At 39.9% G+C, this 27,890-nt stretch overlaps 1 protein-coding gene across 1 annotated transcript in view; it reads left to right on the plus strand.

The window, feature by feature from the left end:
• FBN2 (fibrillin 2) overlaps nucleotides 1-27,890 on the plus strand; it is a 224,214-nt gene that overhangs the window by 141,525 nt on the left and 54,799 nt on the right. Inside the window, exons 19-31 of the mRNA XM_068981357.1 lie at nucleotides 900-1,025; nucleotides 6,242-6,361; nucleotides 11,698-11,835; nucleotides 12,407-12,457; nucleotides 12,922-13,047; nucleotides 18,407-18,634; nucleotides 19,160-19,285; nucleotides 22,758-22,886; nucleotides 23,633-23,758; nucleotides 25,808-25,933; nucleotides 26,396-26,518; nucleotides 26,679-26,804; nucleotides 27,124-27,249. Coding sequence (XP_068837458.1) covers nucleotides 900-1,025; nucleotides 6,242-6,361; nucleotides 11,698-11,835; nucleotides 12,407-12,457; nucleotides 12,922-13,047; nucleotides 18,407-18,634; nucleotides 19,160-19,285; nucleotides 22,758-22,886; nucleotides 23,633-23,758; nucleotides 25,808-25,933; nucleotides 26,396-26,518; nucleotides 26,679-26,804; nucleotides 27,124-27,249 — 1,671 coding nt within the window. The remainder of the gene's footprint in view (nucleotides 1-899; nucleotides 1,026-6,241; nucleotides 6,362-11,697; nucleotides 11,836-12,406; nucleotides 12,458-12,921; nucleotides 13,048-18,406; nucleotides 18,635-19,159; nucleotides 19,286-22,757; nucleotides 22,887-23,632; nucleotides 23,759-25,807; nucleotides 25,934-26,395; nucleotides 26,519-26,678; nucleotides 26,805-27,123; nucleotides 27,250-27,890) is intronic.

Consider the following 27,890-nt stretch of genomic DNA (forward strand, 5'->3'; position numbering starts at 1 on the left):
AAAAAAACACATTTCTATTTTAGTTTACTTAGGTGTGCCCTAACAAAGTACCCAAAATGGGATTACTTAAAACAATGGTAATCGATGTTATAGTTTGGGAGTCGAAAGTGCAAAATCGAGGTGTCAGTGGGACCATGCTCTCTCTAGGGGAGAATCCTTCCTATCCTCTTCTAGGGGAGAGGGGCTCGGTTGGAGAGTCTTCTTTTCCTTTTCCAGGCTTGGGTGTTTGCAGGCAGTCTTCAGCATGGCTCAGTTTTTAGATGCGTTACTCTAGTCACAAGTCTGTCTTTCCCCTGTGCATCTTCACATCAGCTTCCCTCTGTATGTGTCTGTCCCTGGGTCATAATTGCCCCTTTATTGCAGTCGTTGGTGTCCATACCTATACAGGAATACAACCTACCCAAAGGATCTTATTTTAGTGTGATTACTCTACTTAATAATCCTGTTTCTAAATTAGGTCACATTCTGAGGTACTGGGGGTTAGGGATTCAAAATATTTTTTGAGAGACACATTTCCACCCACAGCATGTATCGATGGATAAATAAACTGTGATTTGGCCTCTTGATAAAGTGTATAATCTTGGGGGAGACTATAATGATGCTTAAAATGTAATCCTGCTGCAGGTCAACAAGTAAATGGAGAACAAAGTAGTAATGTGCCTTTTCCAAAGCATTAACACACATCCCAAGGACTTTAGAACATCTTAAAAGGAAGCACAAGATTGTTCCGTTTGAGTAAAATGTATTTTGCTTAGGGCCAAGGAATGTGCTTTGGGTACAAAGAGACAGAGTAAGGTATGGGATGAGGAAGAAAAACAAATAACAAAATTAAAACATTTTGAACACTGTACTGTTCGTTTCACTGTGTGTGCCTCCTGTCTTCCAACGGTGGCTTCCAGACATTGATGAGTGCCTAGTGAACAGACTGCTGTGTGACAATGGTCTGTGCCGAAACACACCTGGGAGCTACAGCTGCACCTGCCCGCCTGGCTATGTGTTCAGAACTGAGACAGAGACGTGTGAAGGTGAGAGCCACTTTTCTTCATTGGGAGTAGTAAGCATCTTAATATGCATGAACCTCAAGTACATTATGAAGCAATAGAGCAAAAAGAATGTTGTTTGAATATGTTTTAAATTTTACAATCTCAGCTAATCTGCCAGTTTTAGAAATAGCATGCATCTAGCCCAGTTTATAAATACCATCAGTTTTGTCCCATTCAGAAGAAATATCAACACACATTTTGAAGTTAATGAAAATAAGTGAAAGAAGTCAGTTTGTTTCACTTGCTGATAAAATATCCGATTTTTGTTTGGTTTTCCCTTTTTAAAACCTATGTAACACATTAGCCTAGGAGAACCTGAACTCACAACAAAGTCACCTCTTAGACATTTTATTTATGAAATGATTGATAGACCTCAGAGGTTGGCCCAGAAAATAGGCCAACCCATACTTGAGGCCTGAGTAAAAATGGTCACCTAAATGAAATTTATAGTCCAAGAAAATTGTCCTTTCCCTTTGAAAATTTAAGTTATGACTTGGATTTAAGGATCATGAATTGCTGTTTAAAAAACCTTCCTTTTCTTTTAAGCTCATTTTTCTGCAGTGGAAGTTATATGAATAAGTTAAATGCTTCAGAAAGGCCCCATTTTCAGTGAGATACTAGCTAAGCTATGAGTATCTTCAATTCTATTCCTGTTCCTTGATCAAAGTGCTGTGTATTTCAGGATAATTTGCTGTATGACTACTGGTCTGTTCCTTTTCAGTTGCACTGTGTGGGCCTACAGAAGTATCCCATGACATTCTCAAATCCAATAACTACTTCTGAATAGTAACTTAAAAAAAAAAAAGATTTCATCTTTAGTTATTTGGAATAGCCCTTTTTTTTATCTATTAAAGTATTTGTTTCCTGGTAACTTCATAGCCAAGGAAACTGCAATAGTAATATTATGCAAAAAGTTGTTAACATTCTCTTTTTCTATTGTTTAACTTCAAAGCATTCTTATGAACAGAAACAAATTAGGACTCAAAACAAGATGCCAAAATACAGACGACTCAGCTGAAGTCAATGAAATCCAATTACAAAGTGCAGTTCTGAGTTTGGATTGAATTTGAGGGACCAGTGAAAAACAGTAATTAGCCTGAAGAGAGAAAAAAAGGAAAGAAAAATGAAAACCTCAGTATAAAATGCAGTTTTTCTAAACTTAGTTCCGGTAACTGTTGAGTTCCCCTCCTGTCCACACCTTTTTCAGGAGCTCCTCAAAGGGAAGCATGCTTTCCATTCCTGACTAAAGTACTTGAAGATTCATTCATCTTGTCCATAGATGAACAGAGACATCTGTTAGTATTTTTTTTCTCTTAGTATCTTTCTTCATTAGTCCAAGCTCCCCAAGTGTATGCATCCAGAGTTTTTGTCTTTTAGCATCCTTAGCCACTCCTTGGGCTTCTCCAATGGCTTAGGGGTAAAGAATCTGCCTGCAATACAAGAGATGCAGGAAATACAGGTTATTCCTGGGTCAGGAAGATCCCCTGGAGTAGGAAGTGGCAAACCACTCCAGTACGTTAGCCTAAAAAATCCTATGGACAGAGGGGCCTGGCAGGATGCAATCCAAAGGTTTGCAAAGAGTAGGACGTGACTGAACGTGAGCCCCCTCCCCTTAACACCTTTTATCCTTCAGAATTGCCATGAGAAATGCATTTTGTAAAAGGAAAAGAATTCCAGGCCTTGAGTTTACTCCGTGAGTTTTTTGGGAGGGTAGGAGAAGGGATTTCAGCAATTGTGTTTCCTTTTGTTTTTATTCCTGACTTTCTGCACTTCCTTCCCACTGCCCTTTTTCAGCTTTATCTATTGCCTATCGGGGTTATCTATTGTTAAATATCAGGAAGCTCTGAAAGCAATAATAACTTAGGATATCATCTTCATTTATCTGAGAAGCTGATGACTCTGAGAACTGGTTTCCCTGTCCAGTGATAGTACCCTTTTGTGCCATTGTAAGGGAGACACAACAGGGAGCTATATGGACGGCGTCTGATTCCGTTTGGTCAGTTTGGTTTGAATACCAGATTGTCAGTATTTATAGCATATTGCTTCCATTTTGACAAGTAAGATGAACTTGAAGCATACTAAGAGGTGAAATATCAAAGCATAAATAAAAGGGATTCACCTACTTAGGTGATAAAGTGAAGAGTGGTGTTTAATAGTATGGCATTGCTATGTTTAATCGCTCAGTTGCATCCGATTCTTTGTGACCCCACGGAGTGTAGCCCTGTAGGCTCCTCTGTCCATGGGGATTTTCCAGGTAAGAATACTAGAGTGGGTTGTCATGCCCTCCTTCAGAGGAATCTTCCCAAACCAGGGATCAAACCCAAGTCTCCCACTCTGCAGGCAGATTCTTTACCATCTGAGCTACCAGGAAAGCCCAAGAATACTGGAGTGGGTAGCCTATCCCTTCTTCAGGGGATTTTCCCAACCCAGGAATCAAACCGGGGTCTCCTGCATTGCAGGTGGATTCTGTACCAGCTGAGCCACCAGGGAAGCACCAGTATGACATTAGATGATTACAGAAGTATTAATGCATAGTAATACCAACTCAAGAAGCAGTGATGGTTTAAAAGCATCGTCTTTATTTATTTTGCCAAAGAATAATTGTTCCTGATAAACTAGCCTTTTCTTTAATATGAAATATGTTTTATATCTGACATTTGTAAGAAAGAAGTTCATGTTATGTAAATAAAAGAGAAACGATAGAGAAATATTTGGGTTCTAACCTTATGACATTGGTGGAAATAAAAATGATTTATTGTGAAAAACTTAACCAGATAAGTGTTATTTCTATGCTTTCATCCCACTATTAAGTTATTTGCATTTTATTAAGTGTTTTGCAAAAAAGAAATAGACCTGAAGGCCATGGAAATCTTTTTCCCTTGGGTGTCCTCCTTATTTCCAGCCTTGCATTCACACGATAAATTTGTGTGCCTGAAGCAGTTCTCTGCATGCTGTTCTTTCTAAACTAATTTCCAAAGACTAGGCAGGGAGTTATTAGCCAAGTCATTGTCAGTTCTAGCTTTCTTTATATAATTTGCTATATGCACTAATTTTACTTGTCATTCATGTTTTCAACAGTCTATTTTAAGTATGTATTAAAAAGCAGTAATCAAGTTTCTCTGATAATTCAAACCAAAGTTACAAAAATTTATTTTACTTTTTTTGTTTGAGCTCTGAGAGTCTGTGAAAGTTAAAATTTTTACAGCAAGCGCTGTGGTTTAGATTGTGTTTCCAGTGACATAACTAGTTAAATGTAAACCAGATGTGCTTTGAAGTTTATTTCCAGGAATGTACAGTGAACTGTTTCAGTTCCTGGTTCCATGACATTTATAACATAAAAACAATGTATTTAAAGAAAAATTAAACAGTTGATATCTGTAGCTGTCAGTGCATGTGTTTATAGCTTTTGAGTTCATAATTGCTTAATATAAAGTCAGGGTTTTGCACATTGATGAAATTGACATTTTTCCTTTGGGGAAGGTTCTTAACAGATTAAATTAGTAGGTGATATATAGTCTGTCTTCAGATTAAGTATCTGCTGCTTTTTTGGCTATCTGATTTGTTTTTACATTGTGGTTTTTTTTTATTATTTTTTTAATTTAGTACTCTGGAGTAGATGTTTTCATTCCAAATCTGCGCTGTATTTACAAAACCTGCTCTTATATTTTTAGGAGGCTTTCTTGCTACAAAGGACCTGAAAGAAAGATGCATTTATATTTCTTAAAAACAATTTCTACATCAAGAATCCATTAAATACCTGAGTATTTATTTGGTAGTTTTGAAACAGCAAAGAGGAAACATAGCTGTTTTCCACATGGATTTTTAAGTTTGCATTTCAAGTCTACAGACTTGAAAATTAGCAATGAGCCCTTCCTTTTCAGAACCAATTTAGTTTATATTTGACTTGAGATGTTCAAGAGTAAACGTTACGATCTTCTAGTTATTTGCATGTTTTCCTCAGTATAATATTCCTATTTAATTCAAAGAGGTGTTTAGAAAAAAGTAATAAATACTATGGTGAATTCAGAAACGGTAGTATTCAACAATAGGGTGTCTTAAAGTACGTTGACCTGTTTCAGATAATTAACCAGTTATAAAAAGAAATCTGAGTATGTTTTCCTTAAATTGAGTGGTTTAATTTATACTGAAAGTCAGTCTTTGATATTGTTTTTAGTAGTTTAGCTAAATCTTGTATTTATTTTTAATTAACTTGTGTTAAACTATTTAACTTTATTGGTTTAACATCTTGTTTAGTCACTACTTGAGAATATAGGCTTACTCTAATTCCATCATACTTCTGACCATCGACAGGAATTGTTTAGATTATGATATGCAATTTGACTTCAGACTCAAATCAATGATAGTAAAAATCTATTTAATACAATTAAAAGTTTATTTTTCCTCTTTTTTTTTTTAAATTTTAACACAATCAGTTGTGCCCTAAAATGTCTCACACTAGAACTTACCTGGTGGTCCAGTGGTTAAGAACTCATTGCCTTCCAATGCAGGGGATGTGAGTTCCATCCCAAGTTGGGGAACTAAGTTCTCACATGCAACATGAACTTAAGACCCAATGCAGCCAAATAAATAAATAAATATTTTTTGAAATGTCTCAAACCAAACATGGAAATGTGAACAGAAAGGTGGATAAGGGCTGGAAGAGAAGGCTATACCTGGTGTTAAAGTTTCATCCCTTATTTTCTGATTTGTATCCAGGAGTTTGGAATTAAAACCAGGATTGTGATGTGTTGTCTCTACTATAGGCTTTTTAAATTCTTCCAAAACCTCATGGAATCACCAATGACAGAAACAGTCATCTTTGTGCACAGCACTCATTGCACCTAGGAATATGTTGCTTTCATGGAATCAGAATTCAAATTTCCCACAGAAAAATTATATCTCATTACCAGAGAAAATTAATTCAATTTATGAAAAGTTGTGGTGAAACAGTAAGGATACTGAACCCTTTCAAAACAGGCTGATTCCTGTAGTCCTGCTGAGTCGCCCAGCTGTGCACATGTGTATCCACACTGTAAAATGCACGTCTCCATTCCCCATTCACTTTATGCCTCATAGATCCATATTAAAATTACAAGAGCCAAGTTTACCAGACGTTCTGGCATAGCATGGCTTGTTGGAATAATATTTTCCAGAAACACATGGCAGCTCTAACAGAATCTTTTCCTTCTGGATTGTAGATATAAATGAATGTGAAAGCAACCCATGTGTCAATGGGGCCTGCAGGAACAACCTTGGATCTTTCAATTGTGAATGTTCTCCTGGCAGCAAACTCAGCTCGACAGGATTGATCTGTATTGGTAAGATCTGTGCGTGGTGCCGATGTTTCAGTTTCACTCCAAAGATAAGCAGAGACGCCAGGACTTACTGTGGGTAAACAGTACATGATCACAGGAAGCTAATAATTTAGGAGTTACTTCAGTTGTTTTCTCTTGTTATCCAGGTAGGAGCAAAACATGATAGTATAAACTAGACAGACTCTTAAATTTTGTTAGATTCTAGGAAGCATTCTTTTTGTGGAAGTATGTATATACATATATACATTATACCATAAGTTATAAGCGTTTCCATACCACACACATATTTATATTCATTCCCCAGGAATGCCTTAGGCAGCAATACAATCAAATCCTTACTGCATACTTTTTATAAACAACCTTCAATGGTAAACAAAAATGTGATCACATTTGGACTCAGTTAACAGGACAAGAACTTAAAGAGTTGAAACTTTAAACAAATAGAAAGAATTTGTTGGTTTTTTAAAAATTTCTTCTATCAATCATAACTTGATGAATGCCAAAGAATTCTTGCTTTGGAAAATCTCTGAGAGAGAAAGATTTGAAAACTTCCAGGACTAATGTTTCAATGTATCTCAAAACATAGAAGGTCAGTTCTTGATGAAGGCGTGTGTGCGTGCTCAGTCACTCCAGTCGTGTCCGACTCTCTGCGACCCCATGGACCACGACCCGCCAAGCTCCTCTGTCCATGGGATTCTCCAGGCAAGAATACTGGAGTGGGTTGCCGTTTCCTTCTCCAGTGATAAAGTATGAAGTGAGTGAAGTGAAGTCGCTCAGTCGTGTCCGACTCTCCACAACCCCATGGACTGTAGCCTACCAGGCTCCTCCGTCCATGGGATTCTCCAGGCAAGAGTACTAGAGTGGGGTGCCATATCCTTCTCCATTGATAAAAGGCAGTAGGCCATAAATAAAATGAAATAGTCAGATTTATTATAACATTACTATAAGCAACTCTTCAGTTTATGTAAGAGAAAAAACCGATCTCAGTTCTTTCCTGCTTCTAGTGTCTAAGGCTACACTGACTAGATAAACGTACTTCACGTTTTTACCTAGTATCCACTTTTGGTGGTGGTTGAGTTGCTAGGTCGTGTCCGACTCTTGAGACCCTATGGACTATAGCCTTCTAGGATCCTCTGTCCATGGGATCTCAAAGTGAACTAAATATATATTTCCAAATAGTTAGGGAGGTGTTACAGTTTTACATAGTGCCAAATAAATTGGCAGTTTTTGTTTGTTATCTATTCAATATGAATTTTCAGTTTAGTGTTTGCCAAAGACAATAGTATTTTCCATATTATATCTGATGCTAACAGTATTTAGCTGGATACTTAGAGTACTTGTTTGTCACAGGAAGGAGAAATGATGAAGTCCAAAGTTTCAATGAAAACCTTCCCTTTGGAAATACCAGCACTCAATTTCCCAATGAGGTACAGCTGGTGAAATTTGAGCCGTGCTCTGCTCTCCATACTAGAAAATAGGCTGCCATCTGCCTAGGGCATTACTTTTTTTCTCACAGAATTCCTGGTTGGGGGTGGAGGGCGGTACATATGGATTGGATCTGGTAAGGCAGAAATATTTTTGCTAAGCCACAGTTTCCAACTGAGATAAAATCATTTTATTATGCAAAGGAAATAAACTCAGCATTAGTCAATTAATGTCTCAGAAAACTAAATCTGTATGCCACTTGGGCATCAAAGATACCTTAAGAGTTTTTGCTTCATCATAAACACTTCTGGGATTTTTGGCCTCTTACTCTTGTAGTTAATTATTAATGAATAAAAAAACAAAGACATTTTATTTCCAAGTTATTATGTTGGACACCTAAACCCCACAATATTTTTCTAAGCCAGTGTATTATATGTGTTCATTCATTGTGATAAGATTTGAGTATCTCAGCCAAAAGCTGCTCAGAAAGAAATGTACTTAATATATTTACATTTTAGACATTATTTTATCTGCTTTTTTCATTAAAAACAATTCAAGTTTTAAAAATAAACTAAATAGTAAAATATACATAAGAAATATTATGAATGTACTTTTAAAATAAGACTGTCAAATGGCTTTAATCAGTGTTTAGCCTGCAAATTGACCCTTGGTAGGAACCAAATCTCTAAATTTAGAACTGAATAAAAATCCCCTGATGTAATTATGAATTTAAAATTAAATGGGAACATAAATCAATTAGTTAGATACAAAGAATATTTCAGGATTTAGAACATATTCTACAAGCTTCGTAAACATAAACCAATCTTCAGCTGTCCTAGACTGCTTGAAGAGACTGTTATTTTTTGACTGAAGTCATGAAATATAATAAAACAATATGTTTGATTAACCTTTCCTGCATTACACTGCTTCCATCTGATGGCTCTGCATAGTCCGTACCAGTGTCCCTCATCTTTGGCTTGGATCTTTCTGTCCTCACATTTAATGGACACAGCAGGGGCAGTGACCTCTCTGTTGTAGAATCCAATGGTCAATTCTTGTTCCTCATCTTAGTCTATTAACAGTATTTAACGCAGTTCATCACACATCCCCTCTCAGAAGTTTTTCCTTTTGGCCTTCTCTTTTTCTACTTTCACTTTCCTGGCCTCTTTCTTCAGTTTCCTTTGTTAAATCTTTCATTTTCTCCTGCTATCCAGTTGGAAATGTCTCACAGGTCAGTCTTGGGGTCCTGGATGTTTTTGCATCTCTGTTTTACATGCATGCTTAGATGTCCTCTACATTAACTCTCACAATTCTCTCTCTCGCCTTAATCTCTCCACTAGTTTCAGACTTGTGTTTCTAATTATCTGCATAGTATCTCCACTGGGGTGTCTAATTGGCATATCAAACAGCATGTCTAAAACCAAATTTCTATCTTTCAGCTTAAATCTGGGTCTCCTAGAAGCAGTTCTGTCTTGACAAATTGTAACTGTTTTTATAATTGGAGTCATTTTTGATGCCTTTTTTTCAAGCTGCAGGTTGAATCCATCTAAATCCTGTTGATTGTACTCAAAATTTTTCCATATTTCAACCCCTTCTCACCATCAATTTCAACAACCCCCAATCCAAGCCACCATTATTTTTCTTTTTGACTATTCTTATAGCCTCTAGCTTATCTGCTTACCCTGCTTTATTTTTTTGGAGAGCTTAACCAACCTCTGACTATATAACTACATCTATATTGTGACTGCATATGTGTGTAGTTACATATATACCTATCCACACATAAGAAAAAACAATAAGGAGAGATGGATTGTGTATGAATGTATGTCTATTGATTTTGTGAGTTTTCAGTGTTGATACAATACCAGTCTAAAGAAGCACTAAGTTGCAGATAGAGGCCTCTAAAATCATACAATGCAAGTTTGAACCTTGATGCTGACCCTCTCCTGGCTGGGTGACCTTCTTCTGGTAAATTAGTTGACCCCTGTGCCTCAGTTTTCTCATCTACAAGTTGTCTGTATCTTATAGGGTTGTTTTAACGGGTAAATAAACTAATGTATGGAAAGCCTTTAATAGTGCTTGTTGCTGCCTCAATAAACATTAGTAAATATTTATCACAGTATATCTTAAAATGGCTACAGTCAAGGTGATTAATCAGTAATTAACCCGGTTCTTAAAAGACCATTTAAATACATGGTCGTGAAGAGTCGGACACGACTGAGCGACTTCACTTTGACTTTTCACTTTCATGCATTTGAGAAGGAAATGGCAACCCACTCCAGTCTTCTTGCCTAGAGAATCCCAGGCATGGGGGAGCCTGGTGGGCTGCTGTCTATGGGGTCGCACAGAGTCGGACACGACTGAAGCGACTTAGCAGCAGCAGCAGCAGCAGCAGCAGCAGCCTTAAGCTATCATTACTGTTTCCTCTATGCTATGGAATTTGCAGGTTTAAGCCTATAAAAAAATTTATAGTAGTGATAGCTGATACAAATGCATATGAGCAAATCTCTTTCATTTGTGCACAGTTTTTATCCAAATTAAATCTCAAAATAGAAAAAAGCAGACTACCCATCTCTTGTCCAAATTCTTGCCCCATAGCTCTTTGTATTCAGTCAAAGACAGAGGTGTTTCCTTTGGTTTACCCTTGAGGTTTGATTCCTGGGTTGGGAGGATCCCCTAGAGAGGGGATCAGCTACCTACTCCAGTATTCTTGGGCTTCTCTGGCTCAGCTGGTAAAGAATCCTCCTGTGTTTCTGGTTATACTGTTTTTATTGTAAAACCTGATTGGTCCTTTTTATTAAATGAGTTTTAAATAAAATAAATGCTGTAGGAATATGTTTTTACTTTATTGTCTTCCAAGTCTATGACTGCAATACGCTATTAAGCTTTTTGTTCAATTATTTTACACATCACCTGCAGAGAGACCATCTCAGGAGCTTTTCACATGCGGACTCCTAGGCCACACACCTGGAGACTTATGAATCCGCATTTTAGTAAGAAGCTTGGTAATGTTACACACTAGAAACTGAGATCCACAGTACTGCAAGGGAATCATCACAGGACTTATTTTACCCAGTTAATATTTGCTTTGTCAACTTGGGATTCCTTTTCTCTGCTTCAAAATCTTTTTTTTTAACTATCGTTTAAGGAGGAAATTAAATTGGGTGTGGAAACATAGTCTAAAAAGTTAGGAGTAGTTGCGTCTGGATGGTAGCATTACAGGTAGTTCTTTTATTTTCTCTGCTATTTCTTCAAATAGTTTATCATAAATATGTATTACATTTTGAACTAGAGATAAAGCTGTACATACATACCATAGAAAAAATCCTGAAAGAAAATACATCAAATATATCCATGGTGTGCCTTAATGGTGGTTTTAAAGGTTTTATTTCCTTTTTTATCCTAAAGATTTCTTTTTTCAAATTATTCAGCAAATGATTACCTTCAGTTGGAGAAAAATTGGCTTCTCTCTAATAGAAGAACCATTGTGTGTGGTTTATTTGGTAGAGAATTGGGAGAGAAGAAGATTATTTGCAGAGTGCCATTGGATAAATCTTAAATATCAAAGTATTTGCCATAAAGAATAAATCTTACAAGTATTTTTCACACAAGTAATGATCTTATAACAGTCATGGGCTGTTATTTGCAAATCCCAGTATTGAAGTCTTAGGCAGTAGCAGCTGCTCCTAGAATACTCAGATATATAATTGTATTAATTCAAATATCATGTGAAATTTACATGTATGTAATATGCATTTAAATCCATGTACATGTAAATGTGTCTAGGATATATAAAAGTTTTTACGATAACAGTTTTGTTTTTTAATACTATCAAATAATGTTTTTGGTGTATAGAACTGAGTTATATTTTCTTCAGAGATGAGAACTCCCCATTGTTTCTTATTCCTTTTCAGACAGCCTGAAAGGGACCTGTTGGCTCAACATCCAGGACAACCGCTGTGAGGTGAACATCAATGGAGCTACTCTGAAATCCGAATGCTGCGCCACGCTTGGGGCCGCCTGGGGGAGCCCCTGTGAGCGATGTGAGCTAGGTAGGAGCCTGCCCACTAGGATTCTGGGCTTCACATCAGAAAGCCTCCTCCTCAACTAAGCACCTCTTTCTCTATATATTTACCTAGTCAGGAACACCATAAGGTCATTGCCCTCCCTCATATGATATCTTTTCTGGTAAAATGTATTCACTTCTTGAAATATGTATTGGGTTTATCCTCTTACTATAAGCAGACCTTCTGAATATTTTCGACAAGGAAGGAAGTCAACTTGAATTTAGCTGCTGGATGACTATCAGTGTCGTCCAGTATTCTTGTTTGCATGTATCCCAGTAGAAAATGATCTCTCGTTCCTTTAAGTCTTTGGTTTACTTATGATTCAGTTGACAACATGAAAAACAAAGGGGTATTGTAGGGAAAATTATGAGAATCTCAATATGGGTCAAAACTGATAGAGACCACAGCTTATAGGCCGCCGGAGTCCTTTGCCTCTAAAATCCAGATTTTGGTTTTTATTTAGTTCAATTATGATTCCATTATTCTGTTTGTTGCGCTTAGGACAGTTGTATTTTCTTTTGTAATGTGGAAAAAAATGTGTCCTTCGTTCTCACAGATACAGCTTGCCCAAGAGGGTTTGCCAGGATAAAAGGTGTTACTTGTGAAGGTGAGTAGGTTCTTGAAAACATTGTGAATCTTTAGGAAAGTATTTAAAATTGACATTCTCTCCCATACTTTGGAGATACTTATCATTCCCAAACACCTTGGAATTTCAGTAAAAATACTTTTATGTTGTCAACAAATGTTTTAGAATAATACTTTTAGGAAACAGCTTTGTGTTTCCCATTTCTCCTCTTTATGCTGTGGGGTAAGTTTTCATCCCTCGCCTTTAAGGCATAGAGCAGCTGGCAAAGAGCTTGTCTTGGCTGTGTTTTATGGATGAGCCAGGCTGTGGCAGTTTTCACAGCTGGTACCCAGGAGGCCCGGGAGCTTCATTGTGAAATATATCTGCTTAACTGAGGTAATAATCCACATGATTGCAGAATGAATCTGCTATACAGGAAGTAAGATCACACCTGCTTTTTCTATCAGTGACATCTTTATTCCTCTGCTTGCTTCGTTTCCCTATAGATGTTAATGAGTGTGAGGTGTTCCCTGGCGTTTGCCCAAATGGACGCTGTGTCAACAGCAGAGGATCTTTTCATTGTGAGTGCCCTGAAGGCCTTACGTTGGATGGAACTGGCCGTGTGTGTTTGGGTAAGATTCATGAACCAAGCATACATTTTCTTATTTTGGAGTGTGCTGACCAAATGTATTAGGTTGGTAGCTGGAAAACTTGCTTTAAATAAAGTATTTTGGAGGAAATCAATACAGAATATTTTTTAAGTGGATGAATTTAAATGAAATGGGCTTCCCCGATAGCTCAGTTGGTAAAGAATCTGCCTGCAATGCAGGAGACCCCAATTCGATTCCTGGGTCAGGAAAATCCCCTGGAGAAGGGAAAAGCTACCCACTCCAGTATTGTGGCCCAGAGAATTCCATATGGGGTCGCAAAGAGTTGGGCATGACTGAGCGACTTTCACTTTCACTTTTAAATGAAATGGTTTCTGTGTAATACAGAAAATTGGTACGGCTCAAAAATTAATCTCAAAATTCCTCTTCTCCAACTGAAAACTCTGAACCTGTTAAATACTTCTGTTTATCCCCTCTCCCAGCCCCTGGTATCTATACTTCTGCTTTCTGTCTCTGTGGACTTGACAACTCTAAGTGCCTCATCTGAAAGGAGTCATATGATGTTTGTCCTTCTGTGACTAGCTTGTTTCACTTAGTGTGTCTCCAGAGTTCATCACTGTTGTAGCATGTATCAGTATTTCTCTGCTCTCTCAGACTGAGTGGTGTTCCATTGTACATATGTACCACATTTTTTTTGTCTACTTACCTATTGACGGATACTTGGGTGGCATCCACCTTTTGGCTGTTGTGAATAACGCATTATGAGCATGCGTGTACAAATACCAATATATTTGCAAGTTTCTACTTTGACACACCTAGCCTTCCCAGGTGGCTCAAGTGGTAAAGAATCCACCTGCCAGTGCAGGGGATGAAGGAGATGTGGGTTCAGTTCTTGGGTCAGGAAAATCCCCTGAGAAGGAAATGGTGACCCACTCTAGTATTCTTGCCTAGAAGATTGCATGGACAGAGGAGCCTGGTGGGATACAGTCCATGGGGTCGCAAAGAGTCAGACCTGACTGAGTGAGTGAGCACACATTCAGCACACATCCCGTGAGCTACTCACTGCTGAGTGGCTTCTGTGAGCCTGGTGTATTTTAAAAAAAACTTACACGCACACAAAAAAATGTTAAGTTTTTTAATCAGGTGTTTTAGTCCTGTTTAATCTTTTACACTGAGTCAATGTAATAAGAGACCTTATATGTTAAACATAGAAGAAAAATTGGAGACTCATGTTTGAAGTTAACATTCAGCAGTCCACTGCAGCTATGCTTCTAGACAAGACAGGGGGGAGAGTCATGGCAAAGTTATGTGGCTTCTGTGTGCACACATTGACTGATCTTGTCCCTTCCTTTACCATCTTCAGAGTTTAAACTTTTCTTAATGCTCTATTTTCTAAAAGATTGTAAATAAAGAAGCTCTTTCTATCAACACTGTATTGTAGAAATGCCTGCTGCTGCTGCTGCTGCTGCTGCTAAGTCACTTCAGTCATATCCGACTCTATGCGACCCCATAGACGGCAGCCCACCAGGCTTCTCCATCCCTGGGCTTCTTCAGGCAAGAACCCTGGAGTGGGTTGCCATTTCCTTCTTCAATGAATGAAAGTGATAAGTGAAAGTCAAGTCACTGAGTCGTGTCCAACTCTTAGCGACCCGATGGACTGCAGCCTTCCAGGCATTTGACTTTATCTATCAGTGTCATCCTTGACTAAAGTTAAGCTTCATGACTGAAAAAGAAACTTCTAATAATTCTGTGTTGTCTCTGAACAGTTTTTTATTTACCTAAGGAATTTTTCCCACTGTGTTATGAAACAATAACTTTTTAGTTTGTAATAGAGCTTTACATAGGCTTGTGTTTGAAACTGAGTTTGCACAAGAGAAGACTCTACACATGGACATCACCAGATGGTCAACACCGAAATCAGATTGATTATATTTTATGCAGCCAAAGATGGAGAAGCTCAACAAAACAAGACCAGGAGCTGACTGTGGCTCATATCATGAACTCCTTATTACTAAATTCAGACTTAAATTGAAGAAAGTAGGGAAAACCGCTAGACCATTCAGGTATGACCTAAATCAAATCCCTTATGATTATACAGTGGAAGTGAGAAATAGATTTAAGGGCCTAGATCTGATAGATAGAATGCCTGATGAACTATGGAATGAGGTTCGTGACATTGTACAGGAGACAGGGATCAAGACCATCCCCATGGGAAAAAAATGCAAAAAAGCAAAATGGCTGTCTGGGGAGGCCTTACAAATAGCTGTGAAGAGAAGAGAGGCGAAAAGCAAAGGAGAAAAGGAAAGATATAGGCATCTAAATGCAGAGTTCCAAAGAATAGCAAGAAGAGATAAGAAAGCCTTCTTCAGCGATCAATGCAAAGAAATAGAGGAAAACAACAGATTGGGAAAGACTAGAGATCTCTTCAAGAAAATTAGAGATACCAAGGGAACATTTCATGCAAAGATGGGCTCGATAAAGGACAGAAATGGTATGGACCTAACAGAAGCAGAAGATATTAAGAAGAGGTGGCAAGAATACACGGAAGAACTGTACAAAAAAGATCTTTACGACCCAGATAGTCATGATGATGTGTTCTCTAATCTAGAACCAGACATCTTGGAATGTGAGTCAAGTGGGCCTTAGAAAGCATCACTATGAACAAAGCTAGTGGAGGTGATGGAATTCCAGTTGAGCTGTTTCAAATCCTGAAAGATGATGCTGTGAAAGTGCTGCACTCAATATGCCAGCAAATTTGGAAAACTCAGCAGTGGCCACAGGACTGGAAAAGGTCAGTTTTCATTCCAATTCCAAAGAAAAGCAATGCCAAAGAATGCTCAAACTACCACACAATTGCACTCATCTCACACGCTAGTAAAGTAATGCTCAAAATTCTCCAAGCCAGGCTTCAGCAATACGTGAACCGTGAACTTCCTATTGTTCAAGCTGGTTTTAGAAAAGGCAGAGGAACCAGAGATCAAATTGCCAACATCCACTGGATCATGGAAAAAGCAAGAGAGTTCCAGAAAAACATGTATTTCTGCTTTCTTGACTATGCCAAACCCTTTGACTGTGTGGATCACAATAAACTGTGGAAAATTCTGAAAGAGATGGGAATACCAGACCACCTGACCTGCCTCTTGAGAAATCTGTATGCAGGTCAGGAAGCAAGTTAGAACTGGACATGGAACAACAGACTGGTTACAAATAGGAAAAGGAGTCTGTCAAGGCTGTATATTGTCACCCTGCTTATTTAACTTCTATGCAGAGTACATCATGAGAAACGCTGGACTGGAAGAAACACAAGCTGGAATCAAGATTGCCGGGAGAAATATCAATCACCTCAGATATGCAGATGACACCACCCTTATGGCAGAAAGGGAAGAGGAACTGAAAAGCCTCTTGATGAAAGTGAAAGAGGAGAGTGAAAAAGTTGGCTTAAAGCTCAACATTCAGAAAACGAAGATCATGGCAACCAGTCCCATCACTTCATGGAAAATAGATGGGGAAACAGTGGCAGACTTTATTTTCTTGGACTCCATAATCACTGCCGATGGTGATTGCAGCCCTGAAATTAAAAGACGCTTACTCCTTGGAAGAAAATTTATGACCAACCTAGATAGCATAAAAGCAGAGACATTAGTTTGCCGACTAAGGTCCGTCTAGTCAAGGCTATGGTTTTTCCTGTGGTCATGTATGGATTTGAGAGTTGGACTGTGAAGAAGGCTGAGCACCAAAGAATTGATCCTTTGAACTGTGGTGTTGGAGAAGACTCTTGAGAGTCCCTTGGACTGCAAGGAGATCCAACCAGTCCATTCTGAAGGAGATCAGCCCTGAGATTTCTTTGGAAGGAATGATGCTAAAGCTGAAGCTCCAGTTCTTTGGCCACCTCATGCGAAGAGTTGACTCTTTGGGAAAGACTTTGATGCTGGGAGGGATTGGGGGCAGGAGGAGAAGGGGACGACAGAGGATGAGATGGCTGGCTGGCATCACGGACTCGATGGACGTGAATCTGTGTGAACTCTGGGAGTTGGTGATGGACAGGGAGGCTTGGCGTGCTGTGATTCCTGGGGTCGCAAAGAGTCGGACACGACTGAGCAACTGAACTGAACTGAACTGATGGCTATAAAATCATATGGAATTATTTAGAAATATCCAAAGTCCAATAATAAAGAAAAATTGTTTTTGGAATTTTAAATTATCTCCAAAGTTTAGGAAAAAGTAAAGTACCTTTTGAAGATGACAAAATAATAGTACCAGTATGGATTAAAACTCAACATTCAAAAACTGAGATCATGGCATCTGGTCCTATCACTTCATAACATATAAATGGGGAAACAAATGGAAACAGTGACAGACTATTTTCTTGGCTTCCAAAATCACTGCAGTTGGTAACTGCAACCATGAAATTAAAAGATGCTTACTCCTTGGAAGAAAAGCTGTGACAAACTTAGACATCATATTAAAAAGCAGAGACATTGCTTTGCCAGCAAGGGTCCATTTAATCAAAGCTTTGGTGTTTCCAGTAGTTATGTATGGATGTGAGAGTTGGACCGTAAAGAGAGCTGAGCACCAAGGAATCAATACTTTTGAACTGTGGTGTTAGAAAAGACTGTTGAGAGTCTCCTGGACTGCACGGAGATCTAATGGGTCAATCCTAGAGAGAATCAGTCCTGAATATTAATTGGAAGGACTGATGCTGATGCTGAAGCTCCAATACTTTTGCTACCTGATGCGAGGAGCTGACTCACTAGAAAAGGCCCTGGTGATGGGAATTATTGAGGGCAGGAGGTGAAGGGGATGACAGAGGATGAGATGGTTGGATGGCATCACCAGCTCAATGGACATAAGTTTGAGCAAGCTCTGGGAGATTGTGAGAGATAGGGAGGCCTGGCGTGCTGCACTCCATGGAGTTGCGTAGTCGGATACAACTGAGCTACTGAACAACAGCAACAGTATGATCAAATGACTAATGAAATCAAATTGCCTTCAGTAACTCAATGATGCTATATATGAATTTATATCATTGACTTTCAGTTATCACTCAGCAAAATAAATTCTTAGTAGTAATATCACTCCAAATGATACCTTTGTAACATTCTATGAGGATGTATTGGATGTTCTTCATCGTTATACCTTGGTTAAATACATTTTGTCACGACTTCAGTTTTGCTACAGTAATTCACTGTGGCTGTGAATGTGAGACAGTTTCAAGAAGAGACTTGCATAGGCAAATGGGAAATGTTCTGCAAACAAAAGAGACAAACTGCTCTGATAGAATTGATACCAGTCCTGCCAGGGAGGGACTAAGCAGGTGATCGGTATGTGAATGTTCAGTGACTCTGACAGCTTGACCTCAGTCTGTGGTTCCCCCTCCCTGTAGATATCCGCATGGAGCAGTGTTTCTTGAAGTGGGATGAGGACGAATGCATCCATCCTGTACCTGGGAAGTTCCGCATGGATGCCTGCTGCTGTGCGGTCGGAGCAGCTTGGGGCACCGAGTGTGAGGAGTGCCCCAAACTTGGCAGCAAAGAGTATGAGACCCTGTGCCCCCGGGGGCCTGGCTTTGCTAACAGAGGAGATGTCCTTACCGGGAGGCCATTTTACAAAGGTAACTGTCAGCAGCGCATGGGTCCCTCCCCACTAAAGCTCACCTTCCACGTTCTCTGAGGCTTGATTTTGCTCTAAACGTTTGGTTCCCCCACTTTATTTTCTTTGTTAAAACGTACAACCAGCCTATGGCCCAGGAGCATAAATCCCCTATACAAGATGGTACTGCAGAGAAGACACTGGGACAGCTGATAACACTTTTCTTACGTCCTTCTACTGTACCAGTTTTTCTCAGCATAGCCTGATAAGATGCAGCCCTGATGTTGCAAAAAGTTCTCTGTGCCCCCTAAACTTTACAAAACAAATGGTCAGAAGTAAAGGGATCAGAACACTTCATTACAAATACAGACTCTTTCGCAACTGAAACTTTCTGTGTGGCATCAGTGTAATCACTTACAACTTTAACACCACCCCCCATTCTCACTTGAGTACATGAATTTCCATCAAGGTAGGTTCTTCACGTAAAACGATGGACCTCCTCTTTTGTTTCGACCAGCTCTACATTCCGACTCTGTTCTGCTTGTAGATATCAATGAGTGCAAAGCGTTTCCCGGGATGTGCACCTATGGAAAGTGCAGGAATACGATTGGGAGCTTCAAGTGCCGTTGCAATAGTGGCTTTGCCCTGGACATGGAGGAAAGGAACTGCACAGGTAAGACTGTTCTTCTGTTGTTAGGTAAACCTGGCTCTCCTTCTTCTGCTGTTTTGAAAGTACTGCTCTATGTATACATACGTCCCCTCCCTCTGAAGCCTCCCTCCCACCCACCGCCCCATCCCACCTCTCTAGTTCATCACAGAGCACGGAGCTGAGCTCCCTGTGCCATGCAGCAGCTTCCCACTAGCTTTATTCTACGCATGATAGGGTGTATATGTTAATGCTACTCTCTGAATTCATCCCACCCTCTCCTTTCCCATTGTAGCCTTGTGCACTTTTGAATGCTGTTCTCCCTTCTTCTGCTGCATATATATATATATATACACACACACACACACACACACACACACACACACACAATGTCACACAGTCCCAGTGTGGTCCTCAGTACCCCTCACCACTCTGAATCTGGAAGGCACATCAGAATTTCTTGAGTGTGTCTGTGTGTGTGTGTGTGTGTGTGTGTGTGTGTGTGTGTGTAACCTCTTGCAAAACACCTTTGCTGAGTTCAAAAGTTATTTCTCTTGGTGCCTGTTCTCCTTGATCTCTGGTCCAACCTTCTCCGTGATTTTCGTCTCTCTTTCTTTTCATGCTGTTTCCCTCTTTCCGTTGTCCTGTCATGACTCTGATGTTCCTTTTCTAATCTTCACAGGTTCTTCTCACCTTTGGCATTTTCCACAGTCCTCTGGTCTCTCCACATCCTGCCTCTCAGAATTGCGTTTGCCACCATGACTTTTTAGATGGCCTCTGTCGAGCTGACTCCGAGGGACTGTTTCTAGCCCTCTGTTCCCCCCGAGTTCCACTCTCAAATTTCTGACTTTCATCTAGACAGTTTCTTTTTTCATCTCCCTTTGTCCCACCCTGTTTTCTCTGTCTAGGGTCTTCTTTACATGGATTAATATTATCATTTCACTTGGGTTTGAAACCTAAGACTTAATTTTGACCTCTTCCTCTCCCAACAGACAAGTGACAAGGTTTTGTATATTCTCCCATCAAAATGACTGTTTCATTTCAAGTATTTCTTCTATACTATTCCTGATGCAGGATCAGCTCTTCAGGACACAGACTCTGAGCAGAGATGAGCATACTGGAATCTTATTAGGAATTGATTTTGGGGTCAACGACTTGGGGAGGAAGGGAAAGGAAGCAGAAGGGGCCTGAAGGAAAAGTTAGGTTGTGATGCAGTCCCACTGTGGTCCTCAGCACCCTCAATGGCGAAGCTCTGCATCTTTCTGGAAGGCACATCAGAATTATCTTGAATTAGGGCATAGGGCCTTAGTGTTGGCATAGCTGCATGATGAATATTTGGGTACATCCACCCAGAGGAGGCTGTGATTGTGGGGAGCTGAGGTTTCTCCTGAAGGTAGCCCCCACCTCGGGACTTTCTGGCAGCCACAGTCCCACAAGTGGAGGGCAAGGACGTGTGAATGCTTCCTTCCTGAAGCAAGATCTGGGCAGCACATCACAGTCTCTCCTACATTGCAGATTCCTCCAGCATCTTTCACCCCCTACCCCATAATCTCCCCCAGTCAGATCCTTCAGTTTTACACCCATCAGGTTTTTCATGCTAAAAAGCAGGGCTTAGTTTGTGTAACTTCCCACAGAGCAACTTCCATTGACTCAGACCACCCTAGACATGGATAAAGAAGCTTCTCCAGTTCTGACCGCTCTGTTTTTGGCAAGAAGTCAGCCACATCATTTAATGACTCTGAAACCTGCCTGTTTAAATTGTTCAAGAGAGACATTTATTAACAGCACTGTGGTGCTGTGAGCTATAGTGTGAAAGGACAGCGGGACATGGGTGGCTGCCCTTCTTCATAGCACAAAAGGCCCGTCTACTGCTCCCCACGTTGTCACCATAGTCACCATACCTGTCTTGCCTATGCTTGGATTCATCATCAGCCTCTCTGTAACTCACTGTTCTCTGAAGTGCATTAATTTTCTTTACCTAGGCATTTTATCTCTTGACTTTCTATTTGTTCTACACTTTTAAAGTTAGAATTTCTGTGCAAACCTTCCAGGATCAATTTAAAAGTCACCTCCTTCAGAATACTAATTATTAACAGAGAATAGCTTATTATATGTATAGCACTCTATAAGACAAAGAAATGTCGATTCACATACTCCTATGAGATAGGTTCTAATACATGCCCCATTTTACAGATAAACAAACAAAGGCACAGAGAAATTAAATGATTTTCCCAAGACCCTACACTCAGAAAATGACAATAGTGGGGTTTGTGTCCAGCTCTCTGGTTCCAGAGTTCAAAATCTGCACCGTGCAGCTCCCACCACATCACAGCAGCCAGAATCTGTCCCTCCTCTGCCACTGAACTTGTTCTGTGTTTTCATATGGTTCTCATAGATAAAAAATAAGGTTATTAGCATGCACATTGTTTACCTGCTTAATTGAATCAGCTGATTTTGTTAAGACTTTTGTTCAAAAGAAAGTACCTGGATTTTCAGTATATATGTCCTGCAGTTGGGAAAATCAATAGAGGAAAAACCAAAAGCCGGGAGAAAGCTGGGACTGAGACCACCCTCTGCCCAAGGAAACATGTGCAAATAAGCTATTTATAAATCCTGTGAGAGAAAAACTTAAAACTTAAAATTCACCAAAATAAACATATGCTGACAATAACATTTTCCCCCCACTGTGACAAAAGTGGTTAAACAAGTCATATTTTCTTAATCATATTTTGTAGATATGACTGCTCTGTTGAAAATCTTGATTTTAGGAATGGGAGATTTCTCACAGAATCCTGTTTTTGAGAACACATGTGCTACTATTAAAGATTCTTATTCACCATACTGTATAAAAAATGACAAACACAAAAGCCCATCATTGTCCTTTGTTTTCAATGTTAAAAATAAGATCAGTAGACTCTTCCATCTGAATATTACACAAAAGCACAGTTGGTGCATGTTCCGTGACCCTGCCATAAATGTGTGTTCTCTGGCTCAGGGTTCAGTAGTTGCATCCACCTCTGAAGCTGTCCCTGGGGCCAGCCCAGCCACCCCTGCTCAGAGGCAGCAGCCCCCACAGGCCCCCACCAGGGGTGGACACGGCTAGTGCCTCAGAACTAGCGTGGCCTTTGGGTTGTGCATGGGACTCCATCTATGTGGAGACTGCTTCCTCGTTTGCCACCTGCCTTGGTCCTCTCATACCACAGTTGCTTGTTTCATCCTTCTGTTACCATTTCTAAACCATAAAGAGAAATCCACAATTTCAGAGTTCTTCAAGGCAAAAAGACAGCACCTGCCCATTGGCTGCGACAGTTTTGGCAGTTGGGGAAAGGAATGTGCCTGCAGCCCTGTCCCCATCTAGGGGATCTCCTGAAAACACATCCTCCTCCTGCTCACCCGATTCCTCCAGCACCTTCACTTAGAAGGCCGAATCTCTCTGTTCCTTAACACCTTTTTATCTCACTCTGGTTTTTTTGAATTTCTTTTAAACCCTGTGGATTAGACATTGACGAGTGCAGGATTTCTCCTGACCTCTGTGGGAGCGGCATCTGTGTCAACACGCCGGGCAGCTTTGAGTGCGAATGCTTCGAAGGCTACGAGAGTGGGTTCATGATGATGAAGAACTGCATGGGTAAGCCACTCTGGTTTGGAAACAGGTCTAGCACAGACTCGTTAGCATGACTTTGGCTTGTCTCAGAGCTGTTAACAGTGTGCTTGGCAAGGAGCTAAATGTCAGACAGGAAATCTGCTCCTCTCTAATTCTTAGGGAGCCCCAGCCTCTTGGCGCCTTAATGGCAGTGAGATATTGAGACTGAGTTCTGTTTATTTATAGAATCTGAAATCACCACAGAATAACTACTGAGCAGGGGTTCACTTAAAATGTATGGCGTTGGTGTTGACCCCCAAATTTATTTATTGTTATGAGAATCCCATGTTCTTTTCCTGACATTACACAAGCTCTTGGCATTGCCCACCTTTTAGCCCACTGTTTCATTTTTAGCAACTTTTAGGACTCAACCTCATGGGATATACAAAGTGATCAGTCAAAGATTTTTCTATCACCTTGATGAGAGATAGAGACATATGATGTCTGGAGTTTAGACTGATGGAAAGCAAGCACTGTTTATTTTTACCTCTTGTGAGGCTGGTCATTTCATGCAAGTAAATGCCTTGAGAGCTCACTGTCTTTCAGAGGAGAACGTGATACTTAAATCTACTAATCATAGGGAAAGTGAGGAGAACCTGATCCCATCTTGTGTTAACCCAGCTCCTCCGTTTGAATCACCATGACTCAGATAATGAACCTTTCTCCCAGTCTGTGTCCTGAACAGCTTTTCCTCAGAGTTCTTTAATGGCTCTCACGTTTTTACCTTTCAGACATTGACGAATGTGAACGTAACCCTCTCCTTTGTAGGGGTGGCACCTGTGTGAACACTGAGGGCAGCTTTCAGTGTGACTGCCCACTGGGACACGAGCTGTCGCCATCACGCGAGGACTGTGTGGGTACGTTTGTCTCCTCAGCACATGAACCCTCCCAGTTCAACCTGGAAAGATCATAAAGATCAGAGGTTTTTCTAGTGAACTTGTTTGGGGCATATGAAATCTAGCTGATTAAAATTTGGGAGTTCAGAGTCCACACATCTGGGATCAGGCTGTGTGTCTTTAGAGAGTGCTTTGGTGATGCACTCAGATGAGTGGCATTACCCCTGCTCCCCTCTTTTTTGTTACAAGCATTCTGGAAGGGACCCTGCCCTGTGTCAGGCCTTGGAGTTCCCTCCTCCAGGTCGACTGGGGTGGGACGGCAGCTTCTGTTGGAAGGGCTGCTCCCTGACAGTTCGCCTGTGAGCACACCTGTGCCCAGAATCCACCCTATGCCCTGTGTCTGCGATCACAGGACCTGCTCACCTGGGTGTGAGCACACGCGCTCCCTCCGGCCTGCTCCTCACAGAAGCCCTGAGGCTTTCCTGGCCCTGAGCTCCGCAGGGAGCCAGGTGCGATAAGAGAAGACCCACCCGCTGGTCCTGAAGCATTCCACAGGCTTTAAAACTTTAGCCAGGAAACATTTTCTTTACAGGAAATCTTTCTCAAAGGTGTAAGCAAATAAAACAGTTTAAAATAAAACAGATCCCACACTCCCACATAAAAGCATTTGAACACATCCCAGTCTACACATGTCTATTTATAACCCATATTTATATCACTGAGCTAATGATTAAGTGAATCTTAAATCATAGACCAGACATTTTATTTACTTTTAAACTTTTAATGTTTTTTACTGAAGGAAAGAGTCTTTAAATTTTATAGAGCTTTACAATTTTTAAAAGTTTTGCATATGTGCTTTCATATAATCCCGTAACACTTTTTTTTTAACCCCATCCCTATTTTGCCCCTCCCCTCTTTCTTCTCCCTACTGCTAACCACTAGTGTGTTCTCTGTATCTATGAGTCTGCTTCATTTTGCAAAGTTATTATAAAAAGGTGAATTTAAAGGTTTAAAATATTTTAAATTCCACATTAATAATAGTACAAAAAGGTATTTCACACAGATAAGTACAGAATATTTATTCATATTTGTGATACTAGTGACTCAGATCTGTTTCTTTTGCTAATTAATTTTCATATTTTTTATGACTGGATTTTATAGCTGAAAAAGTTTCCCTCAATGTTATAATGTACATTATAAGATATGTATTTTTGCATGTTCAATAAAATATGACTATGAACATAAATCTATTATCACATCATCCTCGTGATCTTGAGAATTCAAAGTGAATTTCTTGTTATGTCTGATTTTTTTCCTGGATCGTGTTTGACAAGTAACTTGTTTAAGGAGTGTCTCTCTACCATTCTTTTGTTCTATTTTTGCGTTAGTAGTACTAGCTTCTTCCACAGATCTTTTCAGTTTTTTTTAAAGATATCTGCCCACCTTATAATAGTTAGCTTATTTAAAAGCAGTCAATATAATCTGTAACCCACCTGTCCAGGCTCACTGAACACAATGCCATGAAAACTTCAAAAATAAGGGCCCTGTTTCCAGCCCGTCTGTTTTGTGGAACCAGCCGTCTTCCCTCCGGAACCATCATGTTATTTAGACAAGTGACCATCCTGTTAGGACCAGCTGAGCATGCGAATTCATGTATTAAGTATCATCCAGCTTTATTTCTGGCATGTGCTAAGTGGATGGGGTCTAGCCTCATGTGGCTATTTAAATTTGATTAAAAGTAAATAACATTAAAAATTCAGTTCCTTAGTCCTACTCTTCATGTTTCAAGCACTCAGTAACAGCTACACATGGGGCAGCATGGATGTGAAACAGTTCCATTAACATAGAAACTTCCACTGGACAGCGCTGTTGTAGACAGAACTAAGAGAAATATAGATTGCAGCATTTTCTTTGAATTTCCCCAGGAAATCATCTCTCTTCCCCCTGAAGTACTGGTAAATAAAACCCTTTGGATAATGATAAAGCCCATTGCTCCAGTGCAGCATATTCTTGATAGTTTAAAATGACGTTGTGATTTCATAAACGTTAATTCTGTGTATCTTTTTATAGATATTAATGAATGCTCTCTGAGTGACAATTTGTGTAGAAATGGGAAATGTGTAAACATGATTGGAACTTATCAGTGCTCCTGCAATCCTGGGTACCAGGCCACACCAGATCGGCAGGGCTGTACAGGTAAGGACGCCAAGTAGGTCTGGAACTTGTATTTCTCAAGTCAGCCTAGGAATGCTTCTGGTACTGAATATATAATGACGCCAAGGGGGGTCCTTCATCCTAAAAGGGAATCTTAAGTATGGGGGCAGATCTCTAAGATGCCTTGGTTTGGTGGTTTTGCAGAGGAACCTCTGCTTTTAGCCTAGAAAACGTCCTATATCTCTGTCTATATATATTTCATTTTATATTGTGTTTCTGAGTTATTTAATCATAGGTTACTAGAGCTAAATAAATGTCAAATGAAACACTGTCTAAAAGGAAATGAACTAAGAAAAACTAATGGGACAGTGATAAATCGGCATGAATGGTGGGGAGAAAAATCCAAAACTATTTAAGCTTTATCTGTTTAAAAAGAAAAACTCTCTTTGAAAAAAAGGGGGGGGAGTAGCTCTGACAAGTAACGTGGTGGTAATGTTTTCACAGATATTGATGAGTGCATGATAATGAATGGAGGCTGTGACACACAGTGCACTAATGCGGAAGGAAGCTACGAATGTAGCTGCAGTGAAGGGTATGCCCTGATGCCAGATGGGAGGTCTTGCGCAGGTACGGAAGGAAAATACACAGACTTTGTGTGCATGTGTGTGTCTGGTTAATTTACAAATCTGGCTCCAGATATTTTGAGTGGAACTGGATGGAAAAAAGGATACGTGAGCTTAATAAAAGCCGTTCTTGTTTTCATTTAATGTTGATTTTGTGTCATCAGATATTGATGAATGTGAAAATAATCCTGATATCTGTGATGGTGGGCAGTGTACCAACATTCCTGGAGAGTACCGTTGTCTGTGTTATGATGGCTTCATGGCTTCCATGGACATGAAAACGTGCATTGGTGGGTATCATGCGAGCAGGGTAAATATTTATGTAAAGTATGGACACACACATATATACACATAAGAAGAAGAGGCTTTTTTGGTTATTTTTAAAATTCAAACCATTGTATTAGAAGGTATAAAAGTGGAAAAGAAGAGTTGTTTGAAAGAAAAGCCTTAAAGACAGAATATTTATCTGCAGTACTGGGTCCTGCAGATATTAGACATTCTATTTGAAATTTTCTTTGTATATCTCAGTATTATTCTATTCATTTTTAAAAATAGCTATTTAATCTATAGAATGAATAAATATTAACCACGGTGTTGAAAATTCTCTAGACGTGAATGAGTGTGACTTAAATTCCAACATCTGCATGTTCGGGGAATGTGAGAACACCAAGGGATCCTTCATCTGCCACTGTCAGCTGGGGTATTCAGTGAAGAAAGGGACCACAGGTTGCACAGGTAGGGGTCAAGCTCGTGTGCCCTGTGTTCCAGCTTCTTGCGTTTCGGAGGCTAACCTGCAAAATCGTTTGTTCCCTGGAATGTCTTGCACTTTCGCCACACCAGGTTGTAGCAGTAATGTGATGAGAAACTGGCCCAGAGCACGTGTGATGTGTGTAGTTCTTCTCTGTGGTAGATGCGCACGATCTGAGCCACCGAGCTGCGGACCTCACTGTGAACCGGCTTGGACACAGAGTGGGAGGATGGGTGTAGACTGTGGCCCCCGTGGTTCTCATGTGCTCTTCGGGCAGCGTTCACTTTCTTAATAAACCTGCTGCCCCATCAGGAGACATACGTAAAGAAGGAGCCCAAAAGACCTGGGGGAATCTCAGCTGTTGCTAGGTTTCGCAGTGCTTTTAAAACTGACTCCGATCATAGATCGGAGATCTTAGAAAATTAATCTAAACTTCACATTTAGACTCTTTTTCTTCCTTTCTTTCCCTCATCTTTTTCTTTCTTCTTTTCTCCTCTCTTTCCATTAGCTTTTGCCTTCTTTTCTCCCTACCCAAATTTACTCTTTTTGCCTTTGTTCTTGGTTCATTCCACCCACTTTCTCTCTTATTCTCTCTCTCTACTAAATAGTTTCAGCCTTTTAAAAGAGG

Source organism: Capricornis sumatraensis, chromosome 9 (assembly GCF_032405125.1).
Source record: "Capricornis sumatraensis isolate serow.1 chromosome 9, serow.2, whole genome shotgun sequence".
Taxonomy (NCBI): Eukaryota; Metazoa; Chordata; class Mammalia; order Artiodactyla; family Bovidae; genus Capricornis; species Capricornis sumatraensis.